The sequence below is a fragment of the Echinops telfairi genome, unplaced genomic scaffold, assembly GCF_000313985.2.
Source record: "Echinops telfairi isolate 266 unplaced genomic scaffold, ASM31398v2 ScPeMD7_7421;HRSCAF=8459, whole genome shotgun sequence".
Taxonomy (NCBI): domain Eukaryota; kingdom Metazoa; phylum Chordata; class Mammalia; order Afrosoricida; family Tenrecidae; genus Echinops; species Echinops telfairi.
Window position 1 is genome coordinate 12224786 of NW_022111321.1, and position 14930 is coordinate 12239715.

At 40.7% G+C, this 14930-nt stretch overlaps 1 protein-coding gene across 1 annotated transcript in view; it reads right to left on the minus strand.

The window, feature by feature from the left end:
- Positions 1-5848: 5848 nt before the first annotated feature.
- Positions 5849-14930, minus strand: part of LOC101654942 (collagenase 3-like) — a 20967-nt gene continuing 11885 nt past the window's right edge. Inside the window, exons 3-10 of the mRNA XM_045297735.1 lie at positions 14487-14635; positions 14263-14388; positions 13170-13331; positions 11493-11601; positions 9301-9434; positions 7699-7858; positions 7392-7495; positions 5849-5949 (exon numbers count right to left, since the gene is read on the minus strand). Of these exons, the coding sequence (XP_045153670.1) occupies positions 5849-5949; positions 7392-7495; positions 7699-7858; positions 9301-9434; positions 11493-11601; positions 13170-13331; positions 14263-14388; positions 14487-14635 (1045 nt within the window). The remainder of the gene's footprint in view (positions 5950-7391; positions 7496-7698; positions 7859-9300; positions 9435-11492; positions 11602-13169; positions 13332-14262; positions 14389-14486; positions 14636-14930) is intronic.

Genomic DNA, 14930 nt, shown 5'->3' on the forward strand with positions numbered 1-14930 from the left:
CTGTCTGTGCACAGGCACACCTTGACTTTTATAGGCCTCCAAGGGTGAGTCATGGCTTACGGACATGTTTCAACCCCCCAGGCAGTTCAAGGTAAACATGCTGACATAACAACTTTTTCCCCCCTCCTAAGAACTGTGGCTTGTGGTAGAATGCTCAGGAAATATCAAAAATGAGGGCATCTCTAGTTTCATCAGGGTCTCAAAACCCATCTGGCAAAATAAACGACCTCAGCATATTTATGGATATTGTGGGAAGAAGCAGAGAGTAGTACATTTTTCATTTAGCAAAAATATCTTTCTTCCCTATAAGGCCAGAGCTACTTCTTCTTTTTTTTCAGATAAAATAAGAACATCAATACTGTATTCTTGCTCCATAAAGAGAAAGCTCATCCTGCCCCAAACTTCCAACATGTTTTTAACCTGTTGGGTTCTAAATTGCATTGTTTCTAAAGCAAATGCAGAGGAAAATAGTGTCTATCCTAGAGCCGTGGAATTGGATTAGAACCAAGCTAGGCTTCTCTGTGGTGCAGCAGCACATCCATAGCACTGAATCCTGAAATTGGAATTTAAAAGCCCTGCCTTAACCTTCCAAAAAGGGTCCTTCAAAAAGTTAATGGAAAATGTCCTTTGTCTGTTAATTCCATTTGTCCATAACTTTTTGAAGCCTCCTCATGAAGTTTTTGACCCCTCCTAGCTCCCATAGGCCATCTACAAAGGTAGAAGAATTCTGTAGTGATATAAGTATAATGGCTAACACACATCGGAAGATTACAGTATACTGGGCTTCAAAGTATTATTTAATTCTTGTAAGTAGCCTTATGAATCAGATGCTAGCACAAGACTTGCTTTCCCTTATGCAGATTTGGTCAGCACACTGAGGCTCACCAGCCAGGCATTGCTCTTTCGGTAAGTGCACGTGGCTGTGCCATAAAATTGGAAATGCCTAACGGATATCATTCAGGAAATGGTGATCCCATTTGTTTGTGAAAATATATTTATGGCTCTCGAATAATTTTTAAATTGCTACTAAGGACACAATGGGCACTTCCGTTTCAAAAGTTTGCCGACCCATGGGATAGACAAATGATCGGGCCCCGAGAAATTAATAACTTGCTCAAAGCTCTCCAATTAATTAATGGTAGAATTTAGACTTGAACCCAGGGCAGTTGATGAAAGACATGTTTTTAACCACTATCCTATGCCATCATCAGATTGGTTTTTTATTATCAAAAATGTGCTGCCTCATTCCTACACCTGTGGGGGTGTCCTGGTGGAGCAACAATGTCCTTCAGGAAAAGCCACACAAAACTGGTCCCAAGAAGGTGGAGGTTGCATATCTCCCTGATGGCCCCATTTCCAGACTGCTGTCCGCCACCCACCACCACCTGCGCTCCTTTGCATACTCTCTTATATGCCATTCGCTACAATGGCCACACAGTACTCCTCACACAAAGGAAAATGGCTCATATGGTGACAATGCTGGTAAGTCCCACATCAATATTCAGAGATCCATCTGGAGGATCTTCCTTATGCCCAAGGCTGTGGAGGTGAAATCATGTCCAAGAACCAGATGCCAGATCTGAAGGATGGGATTCACTGGTCCTAAGATCCCCTCTCCTGCTTCTCAGAGGGCTCATTTTATACTCAGCAGGAAGGCAGTCACCAGGTATTCCGTTATCAATGACACGCAGGTGAATCCTACCAAGGTGATATTCCATCACTTAGCAATGAGATGAAATACAATGTATATGAATTATTGAACAGAAAACTGACGTGTTCTATAAACCTTCACCCAATTCCCAATAAAAAAAAAAAAGATATTGTTTCCTATGAGTTAAAGATTAGAATCAGCAATACAAGACAACATTTTAAGCCTCATCCATGTGCAGTAACATTTAACTTTGTGATTGGGTGAAAATGTATTCCAAAGTTTGATTCAGGAACTAAGCATATGGGAAATGTGGTCACTAAAAAGCATTTCTTTTGACCGAAAAACTTTCATAATTATTTTAAATCTCCTTCACTCACTTACCGGGACCCTAAAGGACAAGGCAGAATAACCCGTGGGGGTTTCCAAGACTGTTGAACTCTTTATAGGAGTAGAAAGCCCAGTCTTTCTTCCTAAGTCTCATTAGGTAAGAAATCTTTGAAGAAGCTTAGAAACATGTATTATTTTATTCAGTGTTTGAAAGGGAAAAATGAATCAAATTGACTAACTTAATAGATTTTTATATCTTTGTAGAAATATTACCACTTTAGAAGAAAATAAGCCTATAAAAATTTCAAATCAATGGCTACTCATTGATCACAAATCATTATGCTAGTCAGTGTAAAGATGAAACAAAGAATCAAATCGGAGCCTTTTTCTTAGGAAATTTATAAACATTAACTTCTCTCCCACCCATCCCCCCAAAATCATTTAAAAATCCTAAGACCTCTATAAATGCCCTTTGCCTCTTAGTTCTTTCCTCTATTTCCTTTTACATTCCTCTTGTCCCACTATCATGCTTAGCCTTCATTTGGGTTTCAGTAATTCCTCTTGGTTACATTGCCCTTGATCCAGCCATACCAGGCCTCTTACACCCTCCTCACCACTGATTTTGGATCTCTTGTTGTTCCCTTGTCCCTGAATTTGTTAACACCCACTTCCTTTCCCCTACCACCCCCTCTCCCATGTCCCCCAGAACCTTCGTCGGTCCTGTTGTTTTCTCCTCCAGATTGTTTATCCAGCCTATCTTATCCAGATAGACCTGCAGAGATACTAATATGCACAAAAACAAGACAGAGCAAAACAAAGCAACAAAAGAAAACAAAACAACAACAACAAAAACAATGACAAAAAAAGAAAAGCCTGTAAATAATTCAAGGTCTGTTTGTTGATCTTTAGGAGTGTTTTCTAGTCGAGTCTGATTGGGTGCCACACCCTGGCCCCAAGAGGGCCCCTGTTTTTGGTACTCCCTCAGGACTTCCTTGCTCTGCTCCCTTTGCTGTGGAGGAAAGAACTAGGAGGCAAAGAGCATTTATAGAGGTCTAAATACAGGCATGTACATATGTAAATATATTTATTTATATATATGATGGGGAAATAGATCTATGTGCATATATTTATAGGCTTAGTATTAAGGTAGCAGATAGACACTGGGCCTCCACTCAAGTACTCCTTCAATGCAAGAACTCTTTGTTCTATTAAACTGGCATTCCATGATGCTCACCTTCCTGACACAATCACTGAAGACAAAGCAGGTACATAAGCACATGTGGTGAAGAAAGCTGATGGTGCCCGGCTATCGAAAGATAAAGCATCGGGGGTCTTAAAGGCTTAAAGATAAACAAGTAGCCATCTAGTTCAGAAGCAACAAAGCCCACATGGAAAAAGCACACCAGCCTCTGTGATCACGAGGTGTTGAAGGGATCAGGTATCAGACATCAAAGAACAAAATGTTATATCATTGTGAATTAGGGGGAGTGCGGAGTGGGACCCAAAGTCCATCTGTAGGCAACTGGACATCCCCTTACAGAAGGGTCTCGGGGAGGAAACGAGCCGGTCAGCATGCAGTGTAGCAACAATGAGACATACAACTTTCCTCTAGTTCCTAAATGCTTCTTCCCAACCCACTATCATGATCCTAATTCTACCTTACAAATCTGGCTAGACCAGAGGATGTACACTGGTACAGATAGGAACTGGAAACACAGGGAATCCAAGACAGATGAATCCTTCAGGACCAGTGGTGAGAGTGGTGATACCGGGAGGGTGGAGCGAAGGTAAGGTAGAAAGGGGGAACCGATTACAAGGATCTACATATAACCTCCTCCCTTGGGGATGTACAACAGAAAAGTGGGTGAAGGGAGATGTGTAAGACATGACAATAATAATTTATAAATTATCAAGGGTTCATGAGGGAGGGTGGGGAGGGAGGCGGAAAATGAGGAGCTGCTACCAAGGGTTCAAGTCGAATGCAAATGCTTTGAGAATGATGTTGGCAACAAATGTACAAATGTGCTTGACACAATGGATGGATGGATAGATGGATTGTGATAAGAGTTGTACGAGCCCCAATAAAATGATTAAAGAAAAAATCCCCAAACCAAACCCACTGCCATCAAATAGGTGATGACTCATAGCAACCCTTTGGGGACCGAGTAAACTGCCCCTGTGAGTTTCAGAGCCTTTAAGTCTGCAGAGGATTCGAAAGCCTGTCCTTCTACTGAGTGGCTAGTGGTTTTGACCTTGAGGGTCACAGCCCAATGTGTAACCATTCTACCACCAGGGTTCCTCTAAAAATAAAAAAAATTACAGAGACATTATTATAAATCGATGCCACTGTTTTTCAGCTTTAAGAAAATGTTAGCTATCAAAGAGCATTAGTATTTTATTTATTTCTCATTCCATTGAAGAACAGAAAACTATTTCTTAATTAAAAAAGCAAAAGAAGGTTAATCAGAATATGCGATCTTACATGCTGGCATTTCCATAGTAGGAATACATCAAAGTTTCTTTGAAGATTAAAATAGACATTGATTTCTTAAGAAAATAATCTGACTGCCTGTCTACAGGCTCTTGCTCATGGAGCGTGATTTAAGGTGATGATCAAGATGTATGTCATCGCATTGTAATATGTTGGCAAAGTGCTTGTCAACACAAGTTCTTATCTCAGGTCAATTGTTAAAATGAAAGCCAGGCCTCCTGATTACCACTGGTGAAGTGGTTTGTGGTTTCCAATACCACTTTTCACACAAAGAAGTATTTACAAATTGTTCCAACAAGTCTACAAAAGGCATTTGAAAACCCATGGGCTAAGCAAACAAACCAAGACATTTGAAAACCTGTCGACTGAGCAGACTGAACTGTATCGACTGCTGATTCAGACATAAGCAATGTGGGGATTTTTCAAACATATGCCATCATTGAGTTCTTTGTTCCAGACATCATCCAATAGAGAGATCCAACACTGTCCACTAATAGTCATTGAACAAAGCACAGGGTGTTTCCAGATTCAGAATAACACAAACAATTGGCATTTGAATTGACTTGGAATTATTGAATCTTGTCAGTCAAAGAACCTCAAGAGCTGGCCTTTTGGGCTTCAGCAAAACCCACTGTGAATGAATGGATTCTGACTTCCAGTAACCCTACAGGACAGAGGCAGGCCGCTGCATCGTGTTTCGGAGGTTGTAAATCCTGAAGCAAGCAGACTACTTCATCGTTCTCCAATGCAGCAGCTGATGGGTTTTAACCACCAATCCTTCTCTTAGAAACTCAAGGCTTAACTCCCTGCACCACCAGGGCTTCTTTGGTTTAAGGATAAACCCACCCAGAGCCCACTGCCAGTCAGTTCCTACTCATAGCAACTCTATTTAGTGTTCCCAAGGCTGTAACTCTGCAGGAAAGAAGATAGCCTTCATCTTTTTCTCACGTTGCTGCTGGTAGGTTTGAACCATTGACCTTAATGTTAGCAGTCCAATGCTTACCCAACAGTTCCCTCATTTCAGAATCATGTTGTCACTCATCAATGCCAACAGTGACACTTAATAATATCTTTACTTTTTATTTTAAGATAACTGATTTGACTTGGTGCATTTGTATGTAGCAATGATTCCATAACAGCTGCTTTGTTCTAATTTGATTGCTTTCTGGTCCTTACCACCATGAAATTCAGCCTAAAATGTTTTTGAAAAAAGTGGAGAACTAAACTTTAAACATATAATCATATTTACACAATGGAATACAGCCCACGTGTTCCACCTAACCTATTACACACAGTGAACCACAGAGTAACACAGAGGTCTGACACAGCATGGAGAGACTCATTCGGCGCTGTATCTGCTGTGTCTTCAAAGGGCAAGGTCAACAATTTAGAAAGTCATTTACTTTGGACATCTGAATCACACGCTCTTCAGAGATGCTGTATTCAGACAGTGTTTCTCCACAGAAGAAGTAAATAGAACCTTAAAGGGGAGAAAATAAAAAAGAAAATTCTTTAGAGTTCTTATTGAAATCAAACATCAGAAAGTCAAGTCCTAATTCCCTGGGTTCCCCAGAGAATTGACATTTAAAAAAAAATCATTTTATTGGGGGCTTGTACAACTCACAACCCATACATATGTCCATTGTATGTCAAGCACATTTGTACATTTATTGCCATCATCATTCTCAAAACATTTTCTTTCTACTTGTGCCCTTGGTATCAGCTACTCATTTTTTTCTTTTTCTTTTTTTTAAAAAATATTTTTAATTGTTTTGAGGACCTGATGCCAGGGGCTTAAGTGGAGAGCAAATGTTTTGAGAATGATGAGGGTAGTGAAGGTACAAATGTGCTTTACACAATTGATGTATGTATGGATTGTGATAAGAGTTGTATGAGCCCCTAATAAAACAAGAATTAACATTTTTCTTGTGTTTTGTTAAGGAGAGTGGTTAGTGACTATTCACCTCTGCCAGATTTAACCAAGTACAGAGTAGAAGAAAACAGCCAAGAATGGAACACACCTCCTAGCCCATCCATGCCCAAACTCTTTTCAAAAGGGGAAAACCGAGACTGCTTGGCAGTGAATAACAGAAAGGAAAGCAAGCGGGAGAACTGGGGGAATATGCCTTAGTGGTTTTAACAATTTCCGTGTGTTTTAAAAGTCTGATATTTAAGCAGTGAAGTAGAAAGTCTATTTTTTAAAAAGCATTCCCTCACATTTATTGCCTAATTCACTGAATTAGATACTGCTTTAAATTTTTTAAAACAAAATTTCTGATTTAATGTAATATGCAAAATTTGAAAAGGGATTGTGGTGACTGTTGCACACTATGGTGAATGTAGCTAACGCCACTGAATTGTACCCATAAAAATAGTTGAGGTTGCAAATGCTTTGTTATATGTTTTCTACCACAATACAAATTTTAAAGCAATATTCAAAAAAACAATTATGTTTGCAAAATGTCTAGAAAGCGGAAGCACAGAGCAAAATATTAAATTACCATGACTCTTCTAAATTCTTGAGATAATTAAACCTATTGGGTAGAGTGTATACGGATTCATCGAGACCTCTTAGGACAGAATGGAAGTGTCCCATAGAATTTACTGAAGCCATCACATCCTTCCCTTTGAAGCAATGGGTCGGTTCGAACCACTGCACTTCCAGTTAGCAGCTAAGTGCTTGACTGCTGTACCACCAGGGCACCCTGTTACAAACACACATACCGGCAAACACATACACATATATCGTATATGTGTGTGTAGCTATATGTGTTTGTATGTGCACACACACACACATATATATATGTATATATATATATATATACACACACACACACACATGGGTGTACATTTATATTTAAGCTGATTTATTTAAACTGCATTCAATCTAAAATATTTTTGTTATATTACAGAAAAACTTGCCTTGGTGTTGGTATGCTGCATCCACTTTATTTTCAATTCCAGAAAAACCATCTGTAATGGATTTGGGGTAGCCATCTTCCATAGTTTGTCTTTCTTCATTGAATCTATCAGGAAATTAAACATAAGCTCAAGATTGATAGAAAATATGTCTTAGCAATGCTACTAGGCATGAAGGATGTTAGTTAATATTTATAATGTTCCCATCAGTATGCTAGGTAATTTCAGAAAATTATAGAAAAGTATTCACTACAGCCATGAATGCCAACCCAGCCTTCGTCCTCGTCTGGCTACTGGGACGAATGGCTACCTCCAGTACTTGTCTGCAGTGAAAAAGGTGGTGATCCTGGTGTGTGAGTCGTGGACAGCAGCATCGATGCAGTGTGTGTCTTTGGGGAACCCAAGCTCACTAATTGCCTTGGGATATCCATGGAGCACCATGTGGCTTTGTAGGACCCAAAAGTCTTTGCCTGTTTGTAAAAACAAAGAGTCAAAAGATGACCTTGTTCTCAGCAGAAAATTTATCACGGATTAACAAAGCCATTTCTAAGAGTAGGAATGCAATAAACACCATCTGGACTGTAAAGAAAGCCCGTGATAGTAAAGAATATACGATGTGTGTTTTCACCTCCCCCGTGGTCCAGCCCTACGTCCTGAATGGCAAGTACTGAATGGCAAGGCCTTGAGAGCAGATCCATCAGCACAACCCTGAATCTGCCATTGACTCGCTCCCTGACTTCAGACTCTTGGGGTTTTTTGTTTGCTTGTTTTTAAGCAGTTGGTTTTAATCTCTCTGATTTTCACCTCTTTCCATCTGTCAAAGAGGGAGACCAATACTGCTCTAGTGGCGCCGGGGGTGAGGTGCTGGACTGCTAACTGAAAGGCCGATTATTAAACCCACCAGCAGCTCGTCAGGAGAGAGAGGATGCTGTCTGCTCTCAGCACGATTTACAGTCTCAGAAACCATAGCTATAGACTGGGTTTAGTTGTTTTGGTTTTATGAGAGGCTGCAGATAAAGAGAAAAATTCAGTGACTCTTATTATTAATGGTAAAAAACACTAAATCATGAGAAATGCCGTCAGAAGCCTGCCCGTGTCTCCATTCTCTGAATGCCAGACATTGCTCTTGGTTCTGAGGCGGAAACAATCACCCCAACAGGACAGATACCCCTGCCCCTGTGAAGCTGACGTTCTAGGGTGAGAAATAAAAGATTATAGATCTTTTGATTCATTTTCATCTTTCTCTCCATGCTTTGGTGTTGTGTTTCATCATACACAACCTCCTGTGTTTGCCATATTGTAACAAGAACTTTCATCTTAACCTCCCTAGAGCCAAATTGCCCTCCTTACCAGGCAGTGAATTCTGACTCATGGTGACCTGAGACATGGGTTACTGAGACTGTGAATTTGCACCTGCGCAGAGAGCCTTCTCTTTCTTCCTGCAATACCAATCCATTCGGAAAATCATTGAATTTGATCCTGTTCTTCTTGAGAATATTTGTCATTCCTAAAAGAATGACAAGCCACCAGCCTCCACAGAATTGCCTGTCCAGGAATGGAATTCCAAGTGTGATTGCCAGCGCCTGAACTATTACAGAAGCAGCCCTATTGGTGTCAGGGATTTTGCATTGGACTGCTAGCCACCAGGCCAGCAGTTCAAGCCTGCCAGGGACTTCTGGGAAGAAAGATGAGGTTTTCTGCTCCCATAAAGACACATAGCTTCAGAAACCCTAGGGAGCAGGTACCACTCTATGCTTTAGGGTTGTTAGGAGTTGAAAACAACCCAACTACAATACAAAACATAGCTTGAGCTGGATGTCTTCCATCGTCAGTGGCACAGACTAACACAGGTGGAACACTCCACTTCCCGTAGGTGCTCCTTTTTCTCCTGGAAGTAAAGGAACTCATTCACCTCTGAACAGGACTATGTGGGCTTCCACGGGGTCTTCGTAAGCCGCATCTATCTGGTTGGGAAGATCAGGCCAAAATGAATGGATAAGCAATGGCTTTGCTTCAGGAAACTGTGGATGGTCACACCAGAAAAATCTAGGTTTTAAAAAGCAAGATTGCATCATTAGATCATGAGAGATCATCAGAAAGTCCCATTAGAAGTATATAGCAGAGAAAAAATGTATAGGGTTTATTGAAACCAGCATAAGAAAGGCTATAAGGAAGGATGGCATCTATCACTAACAGAGTGGTCTGCTGGGGTCTAGGGCACCAATAGTCCCACGTCGGAATGGGCTCTGTTCAGCACAGTGAACGAACACACAGCATCAAACACACAGTGCATGGGCCTTGGGTCAGGTGGATCCCAGTTCAAGTTCAAGCTCCATCTTTTAACAGAGTTACCATTTGTTAATTCATTGATCCAACCAATTTTTAATTAAGAGTCAATCAAATGCTTGAAAAGGAGCCCTATTAGGGTGATGGGTTAAGTGTTGGGCTGCTAACTTCAAAGTTAGCAGTTCAAACTCACCAGCCCCTCTGTAGCAGAGATGAGACTGTCTCTTCCCATAAAGATTTACTTTTGATAATTGGATTGATAATTGCCTAGGGGCATCACAGGGGAGGATGGAGGAAATGGGGAGCTGACAACAATGAGTGTGAGAAGAAATGTTCTGAAAGTGATAGTGGGGGTGATGGCATAAATCTTCTTAATATGACTGAGCAATTGAATTGTATGATGTGTGACGGATATCCCAGTAAAACCATTAAAGAATGTATGAAAAGGCACAATTCTTATATGAATGAAACTCAGAATAGGTCTAAGTTGATTAAGTTTTTAATGATTATTGCACGTATCTGGGTGTTTTGCTGATAGGCTGGCAGTGTTTGAATGAGTTATAACATAAAGATGTGCATACTTCACAAATCATTTTTGAAAAGGTTTGGCTACTATGAATCAGAACTGACTTGATGACAGTGGGTTAACTTTTTAAAAATTAATTGGATATGTTTGGCTCTATTTTATGCCCGAGAGATTCAACAACAAGAAAGAATGTAAAAATCCTGGTGTTCATGCACCTGAAATCTAGTAGCCTTTTCCGGAGGACAGACGTAGGACAAGGAAGAAGGCACGAGGATGGGAGGCAGGCAGCGGCTGTATCTCTGGAGAGTTTGAGTTAAGACTCGAGAGCCTTGCAGCTGTCTAGGGGAATAATACTCTCCAGTGGTTCTCAACTGGTGGGCCATGACCCCTTTGGGGGGTGGCCTCGAACGACCCTTTCACAGGGGTCACCTGAATAACAGTAGCAAAATTACAGTGGTGAAATAGCAATGAAAATAATGTTGTGGTTGGGGGGTCACCACAACATGAGGACTTGTATGAAAGGGTCGCAACATGAGGAAGGTTGAGAACCACTGCCCTAGGCAGTGAATGCAGCAAGTACAAAATCACAGTGGACAGGGTGCAGCATTAGCTGAATCTGAGAAATCCAGCAAGGAGTCCACTGTTGCTGAAGCAAGGGGAGGAGAAGGGGACTTAGTTTTCAGTACACAAATAGGGGAAATCATAGTATCCACCTGAGAGTTTAGGTGAAGATTAAATGACATAATGATTCATTTAGCATAATGCCTGGAGCACAGGAAACACCTCATTAATTCACTGACCCATGCAGCCAGCACTCAACAGATGTTAATGAAGGTGCCAGGCAGGCACTGTTTTAGGCACGGTGGCTAAAGCGTGAACCATATGTTGACATTCTAGAAGGAGAAGAAAGTAGACACTGACAACAACAACAACAAAATTGATGATGTCAGAAAGCGATGTGATTAGAGTGACTGGAGTCAGAGGCGGGAAGACGGACATTTGGCACCGAAGGGCCGATGTCCTCTCTAAGGAGGTGTGCTGAAAGCTGACACCTGAAGGACAAGAAAACTCAGTCCGAGAAACATCTGTGGGCAGAAAGCTTGTGGCAAAAGGATCAGCAAGAACAAAGGCCTTAGAGGACACCCCATTAAAAGACAAGAAGGGGTTTCATTGTTGGACTGTAATGAGGAAGAAGAGAACGGTGGGGAAAACTGTAAAAGATCAATTCTGGAAAGATGCCTTCCAGAATGTATAACCCCTAAAGGAGATACGAGACCCAAAATGTTGCTCACGCGTCCTTAAAGATGATGGTTGCCCCTTGAAACTGCGTAACGGCATCAGCTGTGAAGTGCGGATCACATTTCTCTGGTGTTTGGCTAGCAAATGATCTCTTTCTTGGACCTAAAAATACGAAAATAATAACCTGACATAATTCCTTAATGATTCACTTCAGTTTGTCTCTGATTTGTTTTCATGAGCAGAATAACCATTAGCATAAATTCTGATTTCTAAATTAAAAGTCATAGGAAAAAAATAGGGGGAAAGTCTGTCAGACCATGCCTCCTCATGGCTTATTCCTAATTTTTTTTAATTAATTTATTTTTTAATCATTTTATTGGGAGCTCTTTCAGGTATCAATACATTCCATAGTTCAATTACATCAGGCAGTATTGTACAATTGCTACCACAATCGGCTTCAAAACATTTTCTTTCCTCTTGAACTCCTTGGTAGCAGCTCCCCTTTATCCTCCCTCCCTCACCCACCCTACCCCCAGGGAGCCCATATTTATTTATTTATTGCCATATCTTATGCCATCCAATATATAATTCACATACAATTCTGTTGTTCACTTCCCTCAGTGGGGTTATACAGTTGTCAGTGCTATCAGCTCTCCCCTAATTCTTACTCTCAAATACTACCTGGGGTTCCTGAGGTTTGGGGGTGGGGAGACATCGCTGGAGTTAGTTTTAAGGAACAGTTGATGTATATCAACACACACACACACACACACACACACACACACGCTTTCTGCTGCTACAGGACTTTTCCACAAGGAACTCTGGTGGTGCAGTGGTTAAGTGTTTAATTGCTAGGCAGAAAAGTTGGTGGTAACTATCCAGTCTCAGCTGGAGAAAATAACCAGTGATATAGTCTCATAAAGATTACAGCATAGAAAACCTTATGGAGCTGTTCTACTTCCTCTCAGCCAAAATTCCATAACAACAATTTTTCAACTGGCTTCTAGGTAGGTTCAGTCACTGTGGGGCAAAGGTGGGAAATTGGAGGCAAAGAAGAGAACAAACAGAGATTCTCCCTTGAGAGGTGTGCACCCTCCACCCCCACCCCATACAATAAACAATTCGGGACTTTGCTTTTGTGGTTGGGGAAATATCTGGAGAATCTTAAACTAGAGGTACACAGAAATGTTCACTATCATAAAATATGCCATTTGAGATAAGGTTAAAAGAGCCTGTCTCCCTCACAGCCGTGCTTCCACAAATGCACAGAGAGAATTCTCCTCACACTGATTTGTCTTAGGAGGAGAGACGAGTACTGGGAAATGCGAGCCCACAGATTCTATAAATAATAATAAAAAGTGCTTCACCAACAGTAAGAAGAAGGGTAATGGAGGAAGAAGGGAAGAAGTTTTTGTGGTAAAATAATCTGGGGAGTTAAAGGTTTAAAGAATTGTGAATAATTTTCTTTCTTAGAGGATTTCTCAGGGCTTCTAGTAAATCTGCTACTGATGGCATCACAGCAATACAGGACAAGGCTAGAGAGTAGTCGAGTGATGTTCTAAGTCATTTAGCAGGTTGGCAGGTTGCTTCTTGTAGCGATGGAGATCCACAACACACAGATTGGGCCAAATGGTTTAGGGGATTAGCAAGGCAATTCTTAGATTGAGACCAGCCAGTCTAGAAGATGAAGATTTCTAGGACAGAGAGAAGAAACCCAAAATTCCACAAACCATAGAGAGCCTGAATGCCTTTGACATCATCCTCAGAGAGAATATTCTTTCTCTTGCCAGGGTGGGTATAGATGGGGTACATCAGAGCGTTGGAGTCTGTAGAGTGATGGAGGCCCAGAGCATGGCCAAACTCATGTGCAGCAACAGCAAACAGGTTACAGCCTACAAAGAGACAGAGTGTTGATGACCTAGGTAAAGGCCACACAAAATACGAAACCTAACTGATGTAATAATGCAGATGCTTTAGACTTTACTAGCTATCCTTTTCCTTACTGCTTGTTGGGTATGAGGAACAAAGCCAAAGCCGATAAGGACACCTTCCTCAAGTGGTGTGGGGTGGTTAATGTCGGGGATCATCCCAACCTGGCATAGTGCCCAATCGATGTATATTGAAGCCAAGGTGGTTGCATGATTGACTTCTGTTTTGCCCTTTGATTGTTAGGAAATCGTCAGGGGTCAGACTGGTATAGAAATGCTCTTTTTTAAATGAAAAAAAAAAGTTGTGAGATTTTGGATGGACATCTCATATCCATGTTGCCTACCTCTTATCTATCTATTGTATTTAGATAAAATGTTATATAATACAAAGCAGTAAAACATGAAATAGAGCATTATTTTATATCTAAATATATAACAATATATTTTGTTTATGACTCACTATACATTACTATATCTGAATGTATAATATGTTTTCTTCATGAACCATTATCCATTACTGTCACCACTCTACATACAGTTTACATATTCAACCATTGGTAAGCTTGGCTCCACTTTCTTTAATCGGAAAGGCAAAAAAAACCCAAACCAAAACAAAACACCACCACCAACAACAAATTGAGTCAAGACAAACCTTATATTATTGCCACACCATCCTTGTGGCATCAGCTAACTCAAGACCTCAAAAAATCGTTTTGGTTGCTTCTGTTGGTGTTTGGGGATAGGAGATGGAAATGTTTTTACCACTTGTGCATTTAAAGTTTGCAAAGCAATTTTCTCCCCAGTGGGGTATTTCTGTAACTTTGACCACTCTTCAAATGCAATGATGACAGCACCCTCGCTGCTCTCTCCTTCCATATTGAAGCTTCCCCTTTACCTGTGGAATCATTTGTCCAGCGTTCATCATCATCAAAGTGAACGTCACCACCAAGACCCTCACCCGGGGGAAAGGCGTGAGCCAACTGTCCAAGAGGCCCATCAAATGGGAAGAAATCTCCATGCTCTAAAAGGGAAACAACCCATAAAACAATTGTGGAAAACACTGTCGAAAAAGTAACAAGGGTTATCATATAGGATGGGCAATCTTTTCTTCGTTATTACCTTTGCTTCCAAAAAAGATCATGATGTCAGCAGTTCCCCGGAACAATCGAGTGAAGTTCAGCTGGGTCTCATCACTCCAAACCTTGAAAGCTGCTTGAATGGCATCATCCACAGTTGAAGGGAGCAGGTGTGGAGTGTAATTCATTATTCTGACCAATACACATATGGATGGAATTTCAGTGAGTCCTCATAGGTAATATTTCAAAGATCATTGTACATTCTTGTAATCTCCTTTTTATAGTCTTAAGTATTTCATTATAGCAATTGAAAGTATGCTATTATGCATAAAAGTTTCTTTAGAGACAGTCTAATTTGTGAAATTCTTACTCAAGACATACTTTACTTTTTTTTTTCTTCTTTTTTTATCATTTTATTAGGGGCTCATACAACTGTTATCCCAATCCATACACACATCAATTGTGTAAAGCGCATTTGTACATCGTT